Genomic DNA, 24,380 nt, shown 5'->3' on the forward strand with positions numbered 1-24,380 from the left:
GTTCAATAAATAAGTATAATAATAATGTTTTTTATTACAGAATTTTTTGAGTGTGCACGTGCTAATGATCGAATAGGCAGAAGCCGCTACTGGTTCCAAGGAATATACGTTAAAAGAAAGATAAGCTCTCCAACAGTATTTTTCCGTCTCCGGCCCTAATTTGCCTATTCCTGTTCGGTTAGGCTTCTTAATAAGTATAAACAAACAAAAAAATAACAGCCTTATTGCTAAATCTAGTAGATTTGACCATATTATTAATCAACTGTGAACAAATATACACGATTACGAAAATAAATTAGTTCTGGTGAACAATAATGTGATTGTTGAACATTTAAACAAATATTTGATCATTGGAAACTATTGTTTGGTTATTCCAAACAAACGTTTTCTCTCAAGAATTAAACTTCTTGGTAATCCTAAACTAGAATTTGGTAGCCTTTTTGCTAAATCTAGTAAATATGACCTGCTTATTTTGGTGTCTATGAACAAATATCACGATTACTAATTCAAATTAGTCCTGGTTAACAATAATATGTTTATTGCCTATTTAAACTATTTTTTGTACATTAGAAACTATACGTTTTGTAAATAAAACCTTAAAATGATGACCAAGGCAAACTTTAATTGTATGTAAAATATACATAAGAACGTAACGTTTCCACCCTCGAACAGGGTCTTCTTCAGACAATATTCACAATAAGAATTTACGTTACGTTTTTATATATATATATTTTATACTATAAAAGTTTGCCTTGGTCAGCATTTTAAGGTCTTATTAACATGGAAACAAGACTTAACAGTATACGTTTTGTTTGAAGAATTCCTATTTATGTAGCTCTGTCCTTAGGAACGAGTGGTTACGTGTTTTTGAATCCATGTGGAAATGTAAATTTTAGTGTTATCATCATGAGGACAATTTAGGAGCTACATGAACGCGGAGTACACTGTCAAAATAATAATAATAATAATACCGGGACTCGAAACCAGAAATCTCAGTTTCTACAAGGGCAATGAACTCGTTGCACTGGCCCTGGAAAGGCCTGCGACACGGAATATAGTTTCCTTATCTTTTTGTAGGTGGTCTTACAAAACGTTCCTTTTATCAGTACATCTTGTAAGTGCTTTTACTTGAAGATACATTTTGTAATGTTCCAGAAAAAAATATGGAAAAAACACCAAAATTACTATTGAACTGAAATATAAATCATAACAAATAGTTCACCTGTTTAGAGGAGCCAGCAATCAATACAAAATGTCTTTATGCAGTGTTAGAAACCACAAAGCCTCAAATCTGATGAAATCCAAAAAGGAAAAAATATATATTATCTTGTTCCAGCGTAAATTATTCTGATTTTTTCATCTGAACTTCGAATGTGAGTCAGCAGTCCAATAACGCATCTGCAAATGCAGTTCAAACTTGCATTATGACGTTGTTGGTTGGTTTACTTATTTAAGTTTTGTAACATTTCAATTCTAACTAAACGCATTTCGTGACAAATATCCACAAATTATGCATTCACGAAACCGTAGTAGGATGAATAAAAGTACGTTATGTCAGTGTTTGCATCGGAACAAATTTGTGGCTTGCTAAAATAAGTTTATGACTCCGAGTCACGAATATGGAGTAGGTTACGAGAATGAGCAGGAAATTGCTTTGTGTTGGTTTCGAAATACCGTCCTCTTATCTCTAATCAAATTATAAAGCCCCTCTATTACATTGAAATACCTGTAATGCGAAAGGATTTCCCACGCTATAAATGTTTATTATGTTACAATATTTATTGAAGGCCTACCAAGTTTCCTCGGCTCTTGAAAATAATTTAGTTATAAATAATTGTTTGTGTGTGTTAGACCCTGACGAGCCCGAATGCTGGTCGAACATAGCCTTTACATAATTACCTAGGTATATAATAGAGATTAATCGTACACAAAGAGGATCTACAGAAGTTAAGTGCTTATAGCAAAATAGCAAGTATTGCAGCATATTGAACATCGCGTTCAGATTAAAGATTTTTATAAATCTGCAATTGCGACTTAAGTTTCAGCATTGAGGATTTAGATCTGATCAAGAAAAATCGTGTCCAACTTACTTATATCTTCCCTCAACTATCCTGCTATGTAATCAATGTTGATAGGCCGAACCAAGTCAATCAGATTGCAGGATTATTTAGTAGAAGAGGGGCCCTTTTATAAACCCATCTTTAACTATTCCTACCATACTTAACACCCCCACCCCCACCCCCACCTCGCTTTCCAGTCTCATCATTGCTTCATTGTGAAATACCGACACAAAGGTCGTCAATTGATATAGTGTTGACTGTCAATTTCTTTCTATCATGTTCTTACGACGTAGCTTCTATATTCATATCCCCTGCCTCTGTTGATAATGATATTATTTTTTAATGTGCTCCTTTGCATCGTACTAGAATGACCATGGAGGTATCGTCAAGCAAACATTAAGTTACAATGTATGTTTTCTGTTGCTGATGCTATCTTGGTCATCTTAGTCACGATAGCTGGTGATCAGAGGCCAAAATTGGAGATGGGGCTAGGACAGTTTACTTTGTATTGGTAGACAAGGCTTTAACATTAGGAGAGACCTTAGTGAGTGGGTCAAAAGTAGTTTACGAAAACTTTTCCTGTTGTATTGGGGATATTTCTGTACTATGTGCGACTCATGCAACTTTTGTTTGCTGTATTTGTTGCATAATTTGCGCACTGTCAGGTGGGTAAAGTCAGTCTGTTGTACAGGGTCAACGAAGTTAGTAATAAGGTGCGTTTTATAGAGCGTATATTGATACACGTGTAGACTGAATTGTATCTTGTGCAAATAAGGATACAAACTGCCGCAGTACTTGTTGAGGACAGTGTAGGAGTTCATGTATGTATTATACCAGGTGGCCCACATGAAAGTAGCCCGGCCGGGTAATACCAGACGAGCTACTAATTGTATGTGTAAATCTCTGCTATGTAAGTAGACATAGAAATCTGTGCAAGAGCAATACACATACTCATTCATGCTTTAATTTAATTGTTCATAAATATTGTTAGTTGTTCATGGATCTGTCAAATGCCTAGCAGTTCTGGTAAACAAGTCGCGTTGAGAAGATGGTGTTTTCCGTGCATCAGCAAATTGTGATAGTGGAAGAATATCTGCGGACGGTACCCAGGAACAAAACCACCTGCGAAATAATGCTTCCTGCCTACAAATGTGTATAATGTCGTACACAGTGATCTCTATTTCTATAATTAAAGTCTTAGTTGCGTATGATGTACCACATATTCTGCACGCTGAGCATTATGACACCCCTCCATGACTAAAAATTGGTGTTTGTTGTGCATTTCCAACAACACGTATAGTGGGTCCAGTGTTCTTTGAATCAACAGTGAATAGTGCAGTTTATCGTGGCTTCTTGCAAACGTTTTACGACGAACTGACACCAGAAGATAGACTATACTCCTACTTCCAACAAGATGGGGCCACATGCCACACTTCGAACGAATCCCTGGCGTTGGTTCATGAACTGGTTACAGAAGAGCGCACAGTAAGCAAGAGGTTGTGGCTCCCTCGTTCCCCGTTAGGTCCCAAGTTACGCCCATGGTAGAAGGAATGAGGGAAAAACAGAAATAGCGACATATAGAAAGAGAGCGAGGAAGAGAAATAGAGGAAAGTGAGAAAGGGAAGCAGATAAAGAAAAAAAGAAAGAGAGAACATGTGAATTTAGGAAGAGGGTCATCCAACAACGATGAGAGAGAGAGAGAGAGAGAGAGAGAGAGAGAGAGAGAGACAGCACCAGGAGGGGGCAGGAGGGACGAAAATACAGTAAACCAGTAAGAATGTGCTTTTTTCGTGTATTTGTACACTAAATGTGACTCCTTCTCCCTCAAAAGCAAATATTCCTACTTCCACCTTTGCATCTCTACTAGCTTCTTTCTGTCTGGCAGCGTCACTAGACACACACACACACACACACACACACACACACACACACACACACACACACACATTCACATATATATATATATATATATATATATATATATATATATAAGAAACTGTCTGAATACTTACCCCTCACTGACCACTTTACTCAAAGTCTTCTGGTAGTTAGCCGGAGAAACTGTTTCATTGAACATTGACATAATCACAAGTTCTGAAAAAGAAGAGACGATTTTCAGTTATTTAACCACCCCGAAGTTTATGGCCATTTTGGTATTAACTTTACATCTAGATTGAGGGGTGGCTCAAGATTGAATTTTCACCCGTGTGAGGTGGTTTTCTTCGCGCCCCTTCCTTTCCACCCTTCCATCCCGAACTTTCAATCCTGGCTCCCTATTTCCTAAAATGGATAAAAATGACCACTTATAAATTTATGGTTTTAATGAGTAAAAATACCGTTTTTTTATAATATCTCACGTGTTACCATTCAAAAGAGGTTCATTTTAGTTACTTGTTTATTTCGTACATAATGACATCAAAAGGAGAGGAATCTCTTAGCTTAAATTGCTACATGATTTTGCAGTATAATTATTGTGTTATGCAGCAGTAACTTCAATTAATTCTTGTCTACACAAATCCAATTTCTTAAAAAATACATAGCTACGCTTACGTAATCATACATAAAGTTTTGGCGCTACTCAAGCGGGACGTCCCTTTTGGTGCCCCGAAGGTTGCGCCCAGGGCTGTCACCAGAGTTACCCTGCCCTTAAGCCACCTCAAATAGATTCCCTCTAGGTCGAGAATTCTGGATCAAACCGTTTAAATGAAACGCAATACTTTTGCAGATTTCCCTGTTCACCTTCTTGTATTAAACTTTTTTACTCATTTGAAATAATTATGATAATCTAAGGATTACAAATCTGTAATAGTGTTGTAGCTAATTTATCCACTATATTTAAGCAAAATACAACCTCTGACAATAAAGTTCGATGAATGATCCTGAATATCGAACGTAGACGAATTCTTAATGAAACCTACCTTACTGTCCTTCAAAATAGTCTCCTCCCATGGCTATGCACCGTTGAGAACGGTTGTACATGTCCTGGAAACTTTCAGAAAAGTCTTCTTTCGGGATGGTGTTCAAGACCCTCGTCACGTTCTGTTGGATGTCCGGAATATCCTCAAATCTCTGAACTTTCAAAGCGATTTTGAGGCGTGGGAGGAGAAAGAAATCTGGAGAATTCAGATCCAAATTTCTTGCAATGCATTGTTACAGAGGATGAGAGCTGGTGTGTGAGGTACGACCCTAAAACGAAACGCCAAAGCATGGAATGGCGTTTTCCTGCATCACCCCGTCGGAAGAAGGTCAAGGCCGAAAAATTGTTTTTCCCTCCGTAAAAATTCCTTCAACGTAATGAAATTTTAGTATGGTGTAGGCAGAAATGTTCTAAACACCATTCATCGATTCTTTTTAAATCATAAATAATAATGATAATTTTGTCTTGGAGTCAAAATAAATGTGTCAATTGAACAGTTATGAAGCACATGCAAATTCATTGCTCTGTGTATTAATTTTCCAGTATGCAAAATATAATTTCCTATTCATCAGCAAATACTGGAACACAGAGGCACAGTGGAACATGGTGTTACCACAGGTAACAGAAAAATGTAAAGAAATTAGAAAGATTATTTTCAATAAAATTTTCATTTACCTTCGGATCCTGAATTATTATCAGAATCATAAGTTCCCAGCAAAGACAGTGCACTATTCAGGGCCGTTGATGGTACAATTGGAGTTGCCTCATCACCCTTCCCCTCCCATTCATTGTCACTGAACTGCTGTTCAGGAGTTGACGGCACTTGCGGTTCTTCCACTGCTTCTTCATCTCGGCTCTTAAAACAGTAGAATGTATTAATGATAGGATACCATATGCAGTTTTACAGGGTAGGTGGTGTAAAATTATTTTAAAAAACATACATGCACCAACGGAAGATAAAGATGATAATACTAAAGTTGATTTTTATACACAGTTAGAACAGGTCTTGATAAATTTTCTCAGTATGATATTGTTAGAAATGAAACAAACAGCAAAAATAAAAATATCAGAGATTTATATAAAGGTGTAAATGAGTTTAGAAAGCGGTGGCAACCTAAAGTAAACTTGATAAAAGATAAAGACGGTGATTTTCTAGCTGACCCAAGCGATATTCTAAATAGATGGAAGAACTGCTTAATGACCTTTTAAATGTCCATGTAGGAGATAAATCAGAAGTAAATGAAGTACACACAGCAGAACCTTTAGTTCCAGAACCTAACTTGACTGAAGTTAAAGATGCTATTAAAAGGCTAAAGAATAACAAAGCACCTGGCATTGATTTAATACAAGCTGAGTTAATTAAATATGGTGGAAATTCATTAATATGTCAAATTCATAAATTAATTTGTTTAATATGGAATAAAGAAGAAATCCCTCAACAGTGGAAAGAATCCATAATTGTTCCTGTGTTTAAAAAAGGTGATAAAATGAACTGCAATAATTACCGTGGAATTTCTCTACTCTCAACAACATACAAAATACTGTCTAACATTCTTTTAACAAGACTAACCCCATATGCTAATGAAATTATAGGTGATTATCAATGTGGATTTAAACGTAACAGATCAACTACAGATCAATTTTTTCACATCAGACACACACTTGAAAAAAAGTGGGAATATAATCAAAATGTCCATCAGCTATTCATTGATTTCAAAAAAGCATATGATTCGGTCAAAAGAGAGAAATTATATAATATATTAGTAGAGTTTGGAATACCTAAGAAGCTTGTTAGTATGATAAAAATATGAACCAGTGAAACAGAAAGTAAAATTCGTGTGGGTATTAATATGTCTGACAAATTTACAATTCATGATGGGTTAAAACAAGGAGATGCATTATATCCAGTGTTCTTTAATTTTGCCTTAGAATATGCTGTTAGGAAGGTAAAAGAAACTAACGAAAGGCTAAAATTAAATGGTGTGACTCAGTTGTTAGCATATGCAGATGATGTAGACTTACTGGGGGATGATGTAAATACAATTAAGAATAATGCTAAAATATTTTTCAAAACTGCTAAAGAGATAGGTTTGGAAGTTAACAAAGAGAAAACTAAATATATGCTTACACCGAAACCAAGTGTTAGGTAATAATCAAAATCTAATTATTGATAACAACTCGTTTGAACCAGTTTCCAAAATTCAAATACTTAGGAGTAATATTAACAAATGAAAATTATATTAAAGAGGAAATAAAAAGTAGGCTTAATTCAGGAAATGCATGTTACCTCTCTCTTCATAAACTTTTGTTTTCTCGTTTCATATATCTAAGAAACTAAAAGTTAAAATATACAAAACAGTAATTTTGCCTGTAGTATTATATGGATGTGAAAGTTGGTCCCTTACATTGAAAGAGGAACATAAATTGAGAGTATTTGAAAATGAGATCCTTAGGAAAATATTTGGACCTAAAAGGGATGAGGAGACAGGTGAGTGGAGAAGGTTACATAATTTAGAACTACATAATTTGTATTCATGTCCAGATATTATTAGAATAATTAAATCAAGAAGACTTAGGTGGGCAGGCCATGTGGCACGAATGGGAGACGAAAGAGGAGTTTATAGGATTCTTGTTGGGAAACCTGATGGTAAGAGACCTGTAGGAAGGCCAAGACGAAGATGGAGGAACAACGTTGAGATGGACGTAAGGGAAATCGGTAGGGATGGAAAAGAGTATATAGATCTTGCTCAAGATAGGGAAAGATGGAAGGCCTGTGTTGCTGCAGTCATGAACAGTCTTAAGAAGGCTAGAGAGTTAGTTAGTTAGTTAGTTAGTTAGTAGTTAAAAATTCCTTGTGGATCATGCCACCACTGTCAGAGAAAGTGAAAGCATCGTCTTGATGCGTGATTTTTCGGCCTTGACCTTCTTGTATTTTGTGAATAAAATTTAATAGTATATGATGTGATATTCATTGTTTGAATTTGACTAACTAACATGCAAATGAAGCAAAAGAAAAAAAAAGAAAGAAGGAAAATAGTGTTACATCTTTTAACACACTTATCAAATGCACCCTCTATAATACTGTTTATTTTCTAACTATATCTAAAATAGAAAATCTACTTTTGGATCTAAATCTCCCTTGAAGTAGCATACTGATCTTAAGTATTAAATGGGGTATATACCCAAGTAGATCTCCACACATATTATGAATAGTAATGTTTCTAATTGTCCTGAAAATTATAATAGTTTAATATTAAAATATGCGTAATTCTTTGGGACATCACATTCGAAAGTTTGTTTTAAGTTCATTTTATGCTCCGATAGTTTAATCAGGATTGGACATACAGTTTTAAAATGAAATCTGAATGTTTATGCAATATCTCTCTCCTGAGGATCAAATCTGGTACTCATTGATTACAAGACAACAATGCAATTGGGAAAGCACAATCAGAAACTCACATACGGTAAAACAAATTACATTTTGACTTACGTAACTTTTGTACAAAAAGAGGGAGAGATACATGAATCTTATATTTGTCTGTGTGGATAATTTTTAAAGATTGAACTAGAAAATAACGCTGTGCGTGAACGTTCAGTAAGGGGGATAATTGACTAAGATGTAAAAAGTTCTTGCACGAAATGAAAACAAATATGGATAAAAGACAGCTGTAGAGACGCTCGCAAAAATTTTCGATGTGTATTGAATTGGTGAAAATAACGATTCTTATTTGGGCAAGAAGTGGCAACTTTAAAACTCTCCTCCCTAAAGCAGCCGTCAGGGAACCAGGATTTTGTCAAAATAACCGTTCCGCGCTGTGATTGGACACCGGAAATACAACGGCAGGACTATAAAAGAAACGAACTTTAAAAGCAGGAATAGAAGCAAAAACGAGTACTGACTACTTATAACAGTATACGTAATACTCCTTTCGCCACTGCACATTACTATTGTGACAATAAATAAACTTATTGACCACATCTGCTTACCTCCCGCATTGCAGCAGAGCGCACACTACTTGATTTTTCGTGGAGCTTGATATGATCCGACCATTCCTCCGTGGTCAGGCCGTCTATCCATTGGTCAGCTGTGGATCCATCCAGAAGAGACTTTTTCCAATCAGTGTCCTCGATTCTATAGTTGCTGACTCTTCTCATTCTGTGCAGACGTTCCGCCTCCTCAACAATGGTTTCCTGGGATTATTGAAAATATCCAATTGCAAGAAACAATAATGGCAACAAAGCCCTGCTGGTCCACGCCATGTGTCCAGTCTTCACCTTCTTTCACTGGCAAAAGACTTCGGTGTGAAGCGTTGGTTGATGATCTGCAAGACCACAAACAATTCAAGGTTGGTTAGTTTAAAGGGTATCCGAAATTCTGTACGATGTGACTGCCTGATCCCTTTGATTAAAAGGTGACAACGTTACACAATATAAGATATCGATTTCTTTTATTTGAATTTTTCATATTTAGCGTCGCATTCCGATTCCTATTGGCTAACAACGTTGATGAGGATGAATGGTGAATAAGTGGCACTGATGAAGCAACATTTACCCGTGCTAAAGCCGAGACTGAAACACAGGATCTTCTGTGACGATTACGTGAGTCGGCCACTCAACTCTCTCGTTCACCTGTGTGGCTTTCGTGACGTGTGTGCGCATTTCCTTGGATACATAGAGTACATCTGTTATGAAACCATGAGGTGCATTTTGGTTCATTTCGATCGTTGGTAGATATTTATTGTGCTAATATTTAGCTAAGGTGAAAATTTATGTGATTGCCCCATGTCAAATGACCCTTCCAACTAAAAACTGATGAAAAGTGTTCACATAGTCAACGTTGGTAATTCTATGCTATATAGCCACCCCGATGGCGTAGTGGTAACATCGTCGGTGTAACATACACGGTGGTGGCACAAAGTTGTTAGGCATCCACTTTAAACCTTAGGTCCAGTCTCGATTACCCTTTCTGTGTATAAATTGGACTTGAAAACAAACTAAAACAAATAAATACCTTAGATTTTGGCCTATAAATTCAATGTATCCCTAAATTCTATAGTGTGAATATGTTTTATCTTGTGTACAATGTGTGTGCGTTGGGAAGGGGAGAGGGGGTGTTCACGGCAACGTTGTACGACTGTATGACTTGTGGTCTTTAAACTGTTGGTCCAATTTCGTTTATCCCAGCTGAGCATACAGTGGACGAAAATCAAACTTTTTGGCCTAATTTACCCAGGTGTCCTTCAGATTTTTTTTGAAAAAAGAATCCAATTTTCAAGTAAATCGAATATTTACATGCACACCGTGATGCATGTCACCTTCCTTTCTTTCATAACGATTGCGTCATCATCGCCTACAGTTCCGGTCAAGCAAAGGAAGTATAATGACAATATGCATTTGCGAACTGTTCAGAAAAGCAATATGGAAGATGTCCTTGGCAACATGAATTATATCCGGTCATATAACACATAAGTTCTCCTTTTACATACCGAAGCGACTTTCATCGTTGCTATGGCATTCCCTGTATGAAAACTGATTGCACTTTCTACAACCTGAGTGTTTATTAAGGGGTGAAAAGCTGTTATTCACGATAGCAAAATAAGAGTTAAAGTGAGGGAATGTGAATATACACTAAATTGTCAATGAACAATAGAACGTCGTTACTCATTGTATGCACAAATATGAGAAGGTCCTTTAAGATGTGTTTATGTAGAAAAGCTGACTGAGTTAACAAATGACTTTCATTATACTAGAGTTACGCCTTCATACGAATCGAGACGGAGAAATTTTTGGAAAAACTAATTTTGTTTTAATATATTCTCTGGAACCTCTCTGTACCTCCTGAGAAATATCACCAAACATCGAAGTTGGGGAACATAAATAAATTTTGAAAAATGTGCACAATTTTCGAAATTTAGAAAAATTGCGTTGGCCATAACGATGAGACATAAAATGAGTGAGTTTGAAGGAATAAAACTTGTTCCAAATTTCACTTTAATTCATTAATTGATTGATAGATTTTGTTAATTTTAATCTGTTATTCTGCCACCTTCTATTCTCGAAAATGAGGATGAGGGATAATATGATGACCATGATGAAGGGACATTCACAAATAAAATATTTAATATTGCAAAATCGAATAAAATCAAACGTTGTATCAGAAAAACTATTGACTGAAATACGTAAATTACGATCTAGTTTATTTTACTTCGCGGTTTGTGCCTCTTGGCTAATTTGCAAAGATGGGGATGAGTGATGAAATGATGAAATTGATGAACGGACATTCACAAACAACCAAGCCCGAGCGGGATTCGAACCCGGGACCCTTGGCGTTGCCTACCTTAGATTTTGTACGTGGTGGAGTTTGCTTTGCTTTTCTTTCATCCATTTTCCCCCGCAAAATACATGAACACTTTTATTCTTGTCTTTTGGCTCCGTTAGCTCGTACCCCCTCCTCCGATTAGGATATAATTGATGGCCGGTTCTTTTGGACCCTTCCCGCTACATTCATTTGAATGTTTTTCCACCCTCCAACTTTTTCTCACACGTTTTCGTTAGTTTTTCGTCGTTCAGGCCACCCGACGTATTTAGCGCGTCTCGCTACCAAGGACGTAGCCATACAGCCTAGTGGGGCTAAACCCTACAGTCTCGCCACACCTTATGGTTTGCAATTCCTTATTAATTTTATGTTCTTTGGGGATCTTTCCTCTCCCACTCCTTCCTGTTTTTACCCTTTTTACTTTTTACTGAATTTTTACATTGTTATATACATTTTATGGATTTTTTTACATGACGTTTAGTGTCTACCCTCTCAATCACAGTTCTTTTTTGTTAATATTTTGTAATGCAACCCTTACAGAATATTTCCTATATTCCTATAATATGATGACCATGATGAAGGGACACTCACAAATAAAATATTTAATATTGCAAAATCAAATAAAATCAAACATTGTATCAGAGAAACTAATGACTGAAATACGTAAATTACGATCGTATCACAAAATGAATTTTAGCGATTAGTTCGTCTGTTTGCAAGAGCCATACTACAAAACCGGAAATTTGAAATACAGAAAATAAATATTGTCGTGTTGCGGCATAAATTATACTGATGTGTTCAAACGTGCCTTATGACGTTGTTGACAGATTTAAGGTATAAAACATTTCAACTCGAACTAAACGCATTCCGTGAGAAATATTCATAAATTATGCATTCACCAAACCGTAGCAGGTTGAATAAAAGTACATTATGTCAGTGTACACAGGTGTACGAGCTGGAACAAATTTGTGGCTTGTTAAAATAAGTATATTACTCCGAGTCACGAATATGGCGAGAATGTGCAGGAAATTACAGTGTGTTGGTTCCCAAATAACGACATTTTATTTCTAATTAAATTATAAAGTCATTCTATTGTATTGAAATACCTGTAATGCGACATGGTTTCCCATGCTATAAATGCTAACATATATTTATTATTTATGTTCATTGAGGATCTATCAAGTTTTGTCGGTTCTTGTAAATAATTTAGTTATAAATAGTTGTATGTGTGTTTGTTAGTCCTTACGTCAGGAGCCAGACTGCTGGTTGAACATAGCCTTTACATAATTATATAACATAAATTAATCGTACGCAAAAGGATCCACACAAGTTAAGTGCTTATTGCAAAATGGAAATTTATTTAAATTTGCGACCTAAGTTTCAGCATTGAGAATTAAGATCTGATCAAGAAAAGTCGTGTTCAACTTACCTGTATCTTTCCTAGACTGTCCCTCTTTGAGATCAATGTTGATAGTCCGATCCAGATCAACCAGACTGCAGGATTACTACGTAGCAGAGGCCTTTTTATAAACCAATCTTTAACTATTCCTACCATACATAACACCCCTTGCAGTCTCATCATTGTCTCATTGCGAAATAACCACACAAAAGTTCGTGAATTGTTATAGTGCTTTCAATTGCTTTTATATTGATATCCCCTGCCTCTGTTAAAAATATTTTTTTTTTTTTTCATGTGCTCCATTGCATCGGAATAGAATGACAAAAGAGGTATCGTGGTGAAAACAGGAAGTGTCAATTGCATGCTCTCCTGTTGCTGATGCTATCTTAGTCACGACAGCTGACGAACACTATCGGCTACTTCTTGCCAAAAGTTCTCGCAAAACTTTTTACCAGTTGTATTGGGGATATTTCTGTACTATGCGCGACTCCAGCAAATTTTGTTTGCTGTATTTGTTGCATAATTTGTACACTGTTAGGTGGGAAAAATCAGTCTGTCGTACGAGTCCATGTATGTATTATAGTAGAGCTTCTGTATACACTTTTTGAAGAGGTTGGCAATTTCACTTGCTTCACGGATGCCTCAAAAGAATGTGTCTGATATGTTCGTAAAATGTCAGATTTGCTGCGTTTTCTGTTGTTTAAATCAGGTAAATATGAGGTGGTTAAACAGTGTTATAGTTTTTATTCGTATATCGACTACTTCCATCCCCCTTTGCAGGGGATGTAGACTGTCTTTTGGTTCACTCTGAAAACTTCTCCTGTCCATAAGAAACGGTTTAACTTTTAGTTATTCGTGCTATGTTGCGGGCATCGCATGAGCGTATTTGAGCGGCATACCATAATTTGGAAAAGATATAAAAACGTTTGCGATTTTAACTCTCGTGCACAGGGTGAAGGGTCGTAGTATAAATTTATTTATGGCATAGTTTATATTTTGGCATAATGTGTCTCAACTAAGTCGTATACCTTCTTTCGTTTGTAAAATACACTCCTAGTATTTTAATTTGATCTACTATTGTAAATTGCACATTCATGGTTGGTTCTAGGCGTTTTCCTAGAGGTAAGCAGCATGTCTTAGTGGTATTTATAAAGTACCATATTCGATTTCACATTGATGAATGCTAAAGTTTTTACTCCTGTTTTGTTCTGGCATTGTACTGTAACATCGTCTATGTATGAACTGACCGTAAACTGTCCCTCTGGGTTATAACAGTTAACGTCCTTGTGACACTGCTGTAGAAATGTGTCCAATGCCATTACGAAAAATGGTAGTCTTAAGGGGATGCCTTAAGGAAGTTCTCTTTTTATTGGTCATTTGGGTGACACGAAACGATTGATTTTTACTTTTAAATCTATACCTGTTACTAAATTTATGATGTTTTCGTACTGTTTCAATGGGACCCTATATGTTTTAAGAGTTTTAGTAAATAGTCGTATCTCACTCTGTCGAATGCCTGGGAACAGTTTACTGAAATGAAGAATTTGCCGAGTTGCTCGTTCTGGTTTGTTATTACTGTTTCTTGCAATAAATTCAGTCAATTATGTATTTGTTTAGTTTCTACTACCCCATATTGGTAGGGCGTTGCTAGCTTGTTCAGAAGTAGTTATAATATATTTGGTTAGTATGCTATGATCTGTATTAAATAACGTTATCGGTCTGTAATCTTCCATGTGTCGGTAATGGTGACTCCTTGGCATTAAAATAACTGTGTCTTTTGTTCTGTAAGGTTCTTTCCCATTCTTTTTATCCTGTGTTAACCCATGTAGTTAGTGTGTCGCCCCATAATATTTTGTATGCACTTGTTGCGATGCCATCTTCTCCGGCTGATGATACGTGTGCTCCCTGCATTACCGCTTTATCCAGTTCCTCTTTGGTATGTGGTTTTTCGAAGTCGGGTCTTTCGTCTGTCGTAAGGCCGGTGTGGTCGTCTATGTGTATGCATTATGTGTCTTGATACATACTCGTGGAAGTATTTAGTTTCTAAATAGTTGTATGCTATCTGTTGAATATTCTTCTCTTTATTATTTCCATTATATAATTTTGTTTTTGCCGCTCCTCATAGATATTGGTGACGTGAGTTAAATTAATATGTTCTGTATCTAGGTTTGGGATAGTATTTCGTCCACTTTGGTTGCCTATATCCGAAGTGGTTGTGCTTTTACTTTTTAATTTCTTGCGTTTCACGATCTCATTGCTGTTAGTCATACATTTCATGTAATACTGCATAGTAGAAATTGCACTTGTTATACCAATCTCGTAGTTTGTCCCAAGAATATTGTTGACAAAACGTTTGATAATTGTTTTGAAAATTTCGTGCCACCACCGGTGGATGTTTCCCTCATATAACGGCAGTTTGATCTATTTTGCCCAATGCTATTCGAACTGCTTCATCTGTTAATTGCGATGAGTTCATCTTCCAATAGGCCTACCCGCAGTGGCTGCGTCGTCGCCTTGTAATCAAGGGGTCCCGGGTTCGATACCCGATGGAGGCACATGGCACAGTGGTTCGGATTCCACTTTAAACTGCAGGTCCAGTCCCGATTAGCCTTACTGTGCATAAAGTGAACTTAAAACACCAACTCAATCAATCAATCAATCATCTTTCAGTAGCCCCTCCTAATTCCTATTATCGGTATTGGTGATTTCATAGTGGTAATCAAAGCCTAATGATCACTGAAGGCTGCAGGTAATAGTCTAACTGATGTAATTGTTGATTCAACGCGTGGGAAATGTACCCCCTGTCTCAGGGGTGCCCATCCCTTCCAAAATCATGTCATGCGTCCCCCCGAATCATATTGTAATCCTCACAAAGTAGTTAATTACGACGGCGTGTCTACCAAAAGTAACTTTTTCCTTAGCTTTACTGAGCACTATATTTGATCTGCTCCTCCTCCCTAAACCGGGTTGCCCATCACTCAAGGCCGCCCCTAAAATAGTTCATCGTAATCCCCCGAAAATAGTTCGGATGAATACGTAATAATTGACGTCTATTTGATTGAAATACCAAGTTAAACTGTCCATATTTTTAAATTTAATTTAATTTATTTTCCGGTTGATATCCTGATGTAAAGTGGATTTTACAGTATTCAGGACTTCTCAAATAAATAAATAAATTGATCGATTTTCGAAAAACGTAAAGCTAGCATATTGATTGGTTCAATGTAGTAAATTCAATTATGTAAATATGCATTTAAATAGGGTTTATTTTATAATTTGAGTATTTAACACAATTTTTTTTTTACAAAACTTAAAATAAAGATAGAAAATTCAAACCAAATAACATGTTCCAGATGTATGAACGATTGAATTATTGTTTCACGAGACATTACAGAACCCTAGCTAGAAATTCTTACACTCAGAGCGATAATATAATACGATGCACCTGGTTTAAATTAAGCAATATACCAACACTAAACACTATATTTTAAGAAGTGATGTTATTAATGAATATCGAGAATATCGTTTGTCTTGTATTGCAGCTATAGTATAAAATTTCAAATTTACCTGAGTAAAGCTCCAAACACGCATTCTCGTAAGAGAATATTGCGAGCGATGAGAGCAAGAAAATGTTTACATTCATTTCTTTTCAGGCTTTCAAGAATACTATTTTAATGGGATGTCAATACTTTCTTAGGATCCCGAGATATTTAATCTTTCCCAGCTTCTCTTTTAATACGCTCGGGTCGAAAGCGTGTGGATATCATATCGCTAAATACAGTCTCCAAAATTTCAAGTTCGAACTCTATCCACTACAGAAATCCCTTGACAACCTAATATTTAGCACTTTATCAAGTGCTTCCTATCTCGCCCTTTACATTGAATACTCAATCCTACCACAAAAATGTCCATGCCAATTTTAGACTTACTGTTGATATTGAAGAGTGGATATTGCCTCCTCCAAAAAGTTCATTCTCAGTCTCCACACCAGAATCTCGCAATAGTCTAAGACAATAGTAATACACAAGAAGTGGATACACCCTCAATTTAGTGCTCAATCTCCCTCTAACTAAAATATCCGCCATAATCTAAGACCTAGAGTTGGATACTGTCATCCCCAAAGTTTAATTCAGAATACCCCCAGAACACACGTGTCAATTAAGGCTTAATATGTTAGAGTTGGATATTTCTCCCGCCCTCTTCGATAATACCCTTAAACACTTTCTTTTCTTCATCTAATGGATTAAATTTGGTACATTTAAGGTGTAAAATGTTTACATATATTTTGCAAAAATATATAAATCTTGAGTTTTATATTATTTGAAGGGAACAAATCCTCCCAAAAATCTTGATGGTGCATCCTGCGCCATATTCCGCCTCCCCCACTTGGGCACCTCTGCCCTGTCTTGTCGTGAAACATTACTTGCGATCACGTATGTACGTATACGCTGGTGCATTTCGTTGTTTCTCGTTGCACACATCCTTAACCTTTATTTCATGGACTAATGTGCATTGCAGTACGTCTTGCATATAAAAATTGCGCCTCTCTTTTCAGCATCATGATCCTGACAGAGGATAGACGTTAACTATAGACAAGGACAAAATTCTTACGTTAGATCATTTTTAACTAATCCTTTACGTACTAAAATTGCTGTGTTTCCTGTGCTACTGGGAGTGTAATTATTATACTCGATATATATGTGATGGCAATCTAAGCACTTTCTACCGACTTCCTGCAATAGTTATACATCATTACTTGAGTTTTGAAGAAACCTAGTTTCACTTTGCATTTTTTTATATATATTTGTTTGCCACCCGTATTACTTGCGTTTCCATTATCCTATTTAACACTACAACTAATCAAATTCGAACTAGTATACACTTTATGTTGTTTATATTCCCCATAATTATTTGTTACACTGTACCACTTTCCTCACTTCCAGCACCGGTGTTGGTTAACACTCTGACGACTTCCTGAGGAGTTAGACTGAACTTTGAAGCACTGTTCTGATAGTAGTTTCTCATTTTTCTGGTGGAACGTTATTTAGCTACTGAATTTGCTTTTCCTCTAATTTGTGTTTCAGTTTTCTTTTAAGCGTACTTTGACTTACCTTTACTTTGTTGCTGGTGTCGCTTTCGTAGTTTGAGAACAAGTCACTGTTTTCTTCAGATTCCCTTTTCTCATTTTGGGGATTGGTGGGTGGATCGGCTTACTGCGGGAGGGCGTGAAGGTGGGGGATGTTCGCTAACAACCTGTTGTTGGTTCTCTTCTTGAATTTTGTTTGTCGTGATTTTGGCTTCTATCTCTGGTGTCTTCTCTTGCTGTTTTTGTTCCATGTCGTTGTGACTCTGGTAGATAGGTAGCTGCCCTTTCTGGTTGTTCTGTTGCCTACTGTTTCCTCTGCATTCCCTTCATTGGTTAATTTGTTCAAAACGGCATCAATATGTTCTATTTGGCCGTGTTGGTACATGCAGAACAGTCGGTTTTCGCCGTTGGCGGATAGATCTCAAATGTTCATTCGAACCACAAACCTCACACGTAGAATTCTGACCAGAATATATCACGTAAGGTTTATAATTACAGACAGTCACAATGGATGGAATAGTTTTCTTCAGGGACTTTTTTGCCAAGCGTACGCCACTGTGCACTAGATATCTTAATTTTGGTCTCCACGTTCCATCGGTAACATCTACAGTGCCGTAGTCACCGAATTTTTTACGCACTTGCATATTATGCACTTCCACTGGTAAATAGAATACGTTAATGAATTTCCCTACCCTACCTGCGTCGCTAAATGTTACTTTCACTACCGTCCAATTATTCGTAGTTGAATTTTATTTCACCGTGGTATTGTTCAAGCAATTTCGTCATCGTTCGCAGTTGCACTAGTTTCAAATAAACACATCTTCCATTTGTCGGAATCTGTATTGCCGAGATTTCGTAGACGTTAAGGTTAAACTGTTCATATATAAATTCATGAACGTCCACTGCACTGGGGTTTGCGAGCCAGACGCAAAGCTTATCAGTTTGGTATTTCCTAGAATCATATCTCTCCTTTTACTTTTCATTAAATAAAAGCACTAACACACTTCTAGGCTGTTTTATTTATTTATTTATTTATTTATTTTGTTTTACCTCGCGTCTTGTGCCTCTTTGATAATTTGCGAAGATGGGGATGAGTGATGAAATTGATGAATAGACATTCACAAAAAACCATGCCCGAGTAAGATTCGAACCTGGGACCCTTGGCGTCGCAGCGCGATGTGCTGACCACTTTTTTATTATTATTATTTTCTTTCATTTTACAATTTTTCTTTCATACAGTATTTTACAGTTTTTGGTTAACAATAGTTCTCTCTACTTTAACATTCAATAAGCACCTTTAAAAAATGTGTGAATAATATTTTTCTTTTATCTTGAGACACTTTATAATATTCCTGTTTAACATGTATTAAAAATTGTCCATGAAAATCTATACCTTTATATATGCAGACAAACAATATATAATGTCCAACCAGCCATTGCACACTATGCAATTTGGTACATGGAAAATACGAAAACGTAGGTAACATTATGTTATGCACACGCACAGTAAACGCATTGGGATGGGTGCGACAAATTTTTCCCAATAACACACATAGATATTTCCATGTTTCACGTGTCCGTATGCATTCACTTATCCGGTGTGAAATCGAACCATTTTGTTTACACCTACAACATAGTGGGTCTTGTAAAAGTTTTAATTTATGTAATTTCTCTTCCGTCACCACTATATCCTGTACCACACAGTACCATGCAGATATTACCAAGCGCGATAAATGTGCTGCTTGTACATTGTTCCATATCTTGTGCCAGGGATGGGTAGGTTGTTTAATCATTATCTTGCAGCTCGGCAGTGTTGCCAAACAACGTGACCTGTAAACTTTTATAATACTTCCGGTATTTCCAGAGTTTTCGCTGAAAGTAGTATATAATACATTTCTAGCACTGATTCTTATATTCTTATATAAATATTTATAATGCTATTGCTATCGAATAGTGCAATGTTATGGTGTCCAAAATCTGCTTAAGTATCACACCCGTTAAATTGTCTGGAAAGTTTACTAACATTGACACATCTGCTTGTACGCGGAGAGCTTGGCTCTTTAACTCCACGTGAGTCAGGTCAAGTCCCCCGCACCGTACCGGTAGACATACATTCTCGTGACTCACCCGCAGCATTTGGTGTGCCCAGACAAACCAGTTTATCGCACTCCTTATCTGTACAAAATCCAATTTCCTCATCGGAAGCACTCGTGCCACAAACCAGAGCTTTGAACTCGCATAAATATTTACAAAGGCTACCCTGGCAACCAAGCTAAGGGCACGAAGTTTGTTTTGTTTAAGCACACTTTTCAGGCCAGCAATACATGTTGAATAATTTTGAGCAATAATTTCTTGTAAAGAGTGGGTAAAAAATTTTCCAAGTATTTTCAGTGCATTTACTTTTTGAACTTTATCGTTTTGATACGAGTGGTTTGTAGCATCTAAGTGCATCCAATGAGTTTTATTATAGTTAAGCTTTAGGCCAGCCACAGCGCTGTATTTTTCTGTCACGTCTTCAAGTATTTCCATATCTGTCGGCAATTTCACAAACACAATGACATCATCAGCATAACCTAATAATTTTATCGTTGTCGAGTGAATATTTAACCCCTGCAATTGCATTTCAAGTACCTTTAAAAATTGCATTAACTCTACACAAAAACTTATCATAGACATGGGATCATCTTGTCCCATACCCCTTTGTATAGGAAATGTCTTACTTAAAAAACCATTGATTTTTACACAAGATTTGGCATCAGTATATAAACTCTTAATCGCATTTACAAATTTTGGACTACAACCCATCCGTAAGAATACAGCATATAAACATTCGTGTTGTATAGTATCAAAAGCATTTTGAAAATCCAATGTCACTATACCATGGTGACCTTGAATGGTCGTATTTCTATAACTAGTTATGACATCACGAATTGTTTGAAAAACAGTAAAGATAGATCTATTATTACCATAACAGTATTGATGGACACCTATCATTCTTTCCATATAAGGCAAAAGACGACTAAGTAAACATCGTGCAAAAATTTTATAATCCGTGCACAACAAAGATATAGGTCTATAGTATTTTACTACCGTAGGGTTAGGAGCTTTGGGAACCAGGACGATTACACCTGTATTGCTTGTCCTTCCAAAGCAGTGTTGATTACACTGCATTTATCAAGTCTGTCACAATGTTACCTACAAGTGACCAAAATCTTTTATAAAATTCTTTGGGAATACCATCTATTCCTGGCGATGAGTTATTCTTCATTCCTAGAATCGCTTCGTACACCTCAGCAGCTGTTAAGGTTTTTTCAATACGCAAGTTATCATTATCAGAAAATATTTCCGGCTCTTGTAAAAATATTTGTTCCTGAGCTGGATCATAACTTGTTCCTTGAAATCTAGAATAATAAGGGCGGTAAAAGATTTCCTTTATTTCAGTCACATTACTATGTTCAGAATTATCTTCGTCTATTATCTTTTGAATCGTTTGACGTTTTCCACGATTACGTTCATGTAGAACATGACTAATGTTGGCCATTTCAAGAGAATCAAAAGGTAGAAGTTTACTACGTATTTTGCACCCACATCTTTTTTGCGCGAGTAATTGAAACATATTGCCTGTACTTGTTTAATGTTCTGTTGCACTTTTTCCCCCCTCTTACCCCTTCATCAGTTAGATTTCGCAACACTTTATAGTAAAAATTGTATTTATTATTCCAATCCTGGTTCCGTTCCCTACTATATTGTCTACAAAATCGTGTGGTAGCTGGCTTTAGATATTCATCCCACCACTTAATTATGTTTATTTGTTTCACCCTTAATCGTTCCCAATACTTCCAATTCTCTTGTAATGTGTCAGCAAAAAGTGGATCATCAAATAAAGATATATTCATTTTCCAATATCCATACCCATATTGCATATTTGTCATTTGCATTTTTACCGCCATTATAAATACACTATGATCTGAGAAGCAAGTTGGCACCATATTAACATTAGTGATATTAGGGATAATTGATTGTGAAACATACAATCGATCTAACCGTGAAGCACCTCCATCCTTTACGTATGTGAAGCCTGCACTTGTTGGGTGCAAAGTGTCCCATATATCTTTCCATTGAAACCCATTTACCAACTGTTGCAGCGCATTGGGTGTATTAAATCCAGGACGCTGGTCTTTTGGCAACAAAACACAATTAAAATCGCCTCAACAAATAATATGTTGCTTATTACCTTGAAGTTCCGTCGCTACTTCAGTTGCGAAAAATTCATTACGTTGCTGCCTCTCATTACTACCAGAAGGCGCATACAGATTACATATTTACAGGTTTTCCACTTGTACAGTTGTAATTCTACCACTCTGGTGGTATTCTGCATTTGATACAGGTATATTGTCTCGAACTAATACAGCTGTTCCTTGCGCTGAATATGTGGAATTATTATAGACAATATAACTAGAGGGTAACTCATAATTAGATATTGCTACTTCTTGAATGAGAGCAATATCTATAGCTGACTGAATTAGAAAGTCCCCCAATGCACTTTGTTTTGTTTTGTTTTGTAGTTTGTTTATGTTTATACTAGCAAGCCTAATGGTGGTAAGCATCACTATGGATATGTAAACACTTACTTTTACAATACTGTTAAATATATACATTGTTTTACTATTTTTTGGTCTACCTTACACACAAGGATTCTTAAAAGAAAAAAAAATAGCTACATTTTATACTCTGGCTATGTATGAAATATTTCACACCAATCACATGGCAAAGCATCATATACCTTTACTCATTTTACACATTCTATTTCTGACTTTCATATTTACTTGCACCCACACATTCACTAGACACATTAGGGGAAACACTGCATTTGGATCCGATCACATCAACACTCGGGGCCAAATTTGTCACACTTTGGGATCTGGTTATACGCACTGGGGAGGAGAATATTGCCTGCTGCTTCCCATTCTTGTTGTGGTGGGGGTTAGGTGCCACATTTTCTTGTACTTTTTACTTCTTCAACTGCTTCTGTTCCAGGAGTCTCTTCACATTTGATTTTCTTTTGGCATTGTACTTAGTTCTTGTTGTAGTTTCACTAAGCGGAACCTTGCTTTGTTGATCTTCCAGTGTATGGGATACTCCTGCTTCGTACATGAAAGTCTCCATCTTCAGTCAATGCAAGACTATCCCGTATCCAACGACGAAGGGGACTTCTTCACACTTGAAAACCATAACTTAAGCGTATTTACACGACGGATTTCCATTTTTCCTTCAATTTAACAACTTTACGTAACTTGAAAATTTACGCGTTTCGCGTCGTCAAGCACGCCAGATTCCTGATGACTCACCGGTTCGCGAGCCGAGGCACGGCGATGTTGCTCGCACGGGCACTTCCGCGGAACTGTCCACTCGGCCACATGGTCTGGCACAGCGTTGCCAACCTCTCAGCTGCGAAAAGTGCTGATTGAACAGTGAAATTATGCCAAAATGGTACTCAATGGTGCTAGAACATTTATTATTATTATTATTATTATTATTAATAATGTTAAAGAACAAATAAGAAACTGCCACTCTCACTGTAAACGAAATCTTGTTCACACTGGTTCAAAATTGTTTTGTTTACAGGCAGAGATGCGCACCAAAGAGTGTTAGTACCCATGTTTAGAAATTCTTCCAAATATATTTACAAACACAAATAAAAATAATCAGAAAAAAAAGAAGCACAGATACACTTAAACTCATGCTAAAAAAATACACATGAAAAATTAAAATCACACACACACAAACAATATTAGCTACAACGGTTTCCAAAATGGCAAGATGCGGACCGAACCGAACACCAGCAGAAGACAAATTGATTTTATACATTCGACTTGAAACATTGTCACAAAATTCGCCGACAAGGGAAGGCGGAACATTAGCTTTATTTGTGAATCCAACTTTCTAAGATTTCCTCTCATAAATATTCCTCTGGAAAATAAGGCACCGAATGGCTGACCCCTTCCGTCGGTGCTGAGAAAGGACAAACCAGAGGGTGGGCCTCCTCCACCTTGACCCTCTTCTACGATTTTACAACAGGAAGATGCGGAAGAGATGAAAGACATTGGTGAGTGGTGGGATCTGGACAGGTTTATTCTATTTTGTTGGAAACACGTCCACTCCTGAAAAAGAGATGTGGAGGTACTTTTTTTTTTTTTTTTTTTTTTTTTTTTTTTACTTCTTCCGAGTTCTTTCCTTTGATTTAAACTTCCAACGCTCAGACTCAGAGCGGTTGTTGATTATGCTAGATTTGGCTGTTACGCCAAACACAGGGTGCTAGGTGCCAATGACGGTTAAATTATGCTAGGTTTAGCACCATTATGCTAGGGTTGGCATCGCTGGACCGGCAGTTCTAGTTTCTTGTCCTATTACTCACTTGCTCCGTTCTCGGCGTCTCACAGTACATGTATTCCCATGTGTATTCCGCTGCTCTCACGTTAGCTAAACAGCGAGGAACGAACCTTCCTGGCAGGTGCTCGCACACGGAGCGCACGGACTGGTGTGGAGCGTTAATGACCCACCAACCGGCGGCTGGGAAACAACGAATCAGTGATGAGTTAAAT

The 24,380-nt window shown here is 36.8% G+C and overlaps 1 protein-coding gene across 1 annotated transcript in view; it reads right to left on the reverse strand.

Moving 5' to 3' along the window:
- LOC145986700 (uncharacterized) overlaps nt 1-12,866 on the reverse strand; it is a 32,950-nt gene extending 20,084 nt beyond the window's left edge. The window contains exons 1-3 of the mRNA XM_083121013.1: nt 12,723-12,866; nt 5,653-5,833; nt 4,073-4,154 (exon numbers count right to left, since the gene is read on the reverse strand). Coding sequence (XP_082977139.1) covers nt 4,073-4,154; nt 5,653-5,833; nt 12,723-12,848 — 389 coding nt within the window. The 5' untranslated portion in view covers nt 12,849-12,866. The remainder of the gene's footprint in view (nt 1-4,072; nt 4,155-5,652; nt 5,834-12,722) is intronic.
- Nucleotides 12,867-24,380: the final 11,514 nt, after the last annotated feature.

This window comes from Lepisma saccharinum, chromosome 4 (assembly GCF_977018435.1).
Source record: "Lepisma saccharinum chromosome 4, izLepSacc3.1, whole genome shotgun sequence".
Lineage (NCBI taxonomy): Eukaryota > Metazoa > Arthropoda > Insecta > Zygentoma > Lepismatidae > Lepisma > Lepisma saccharinum.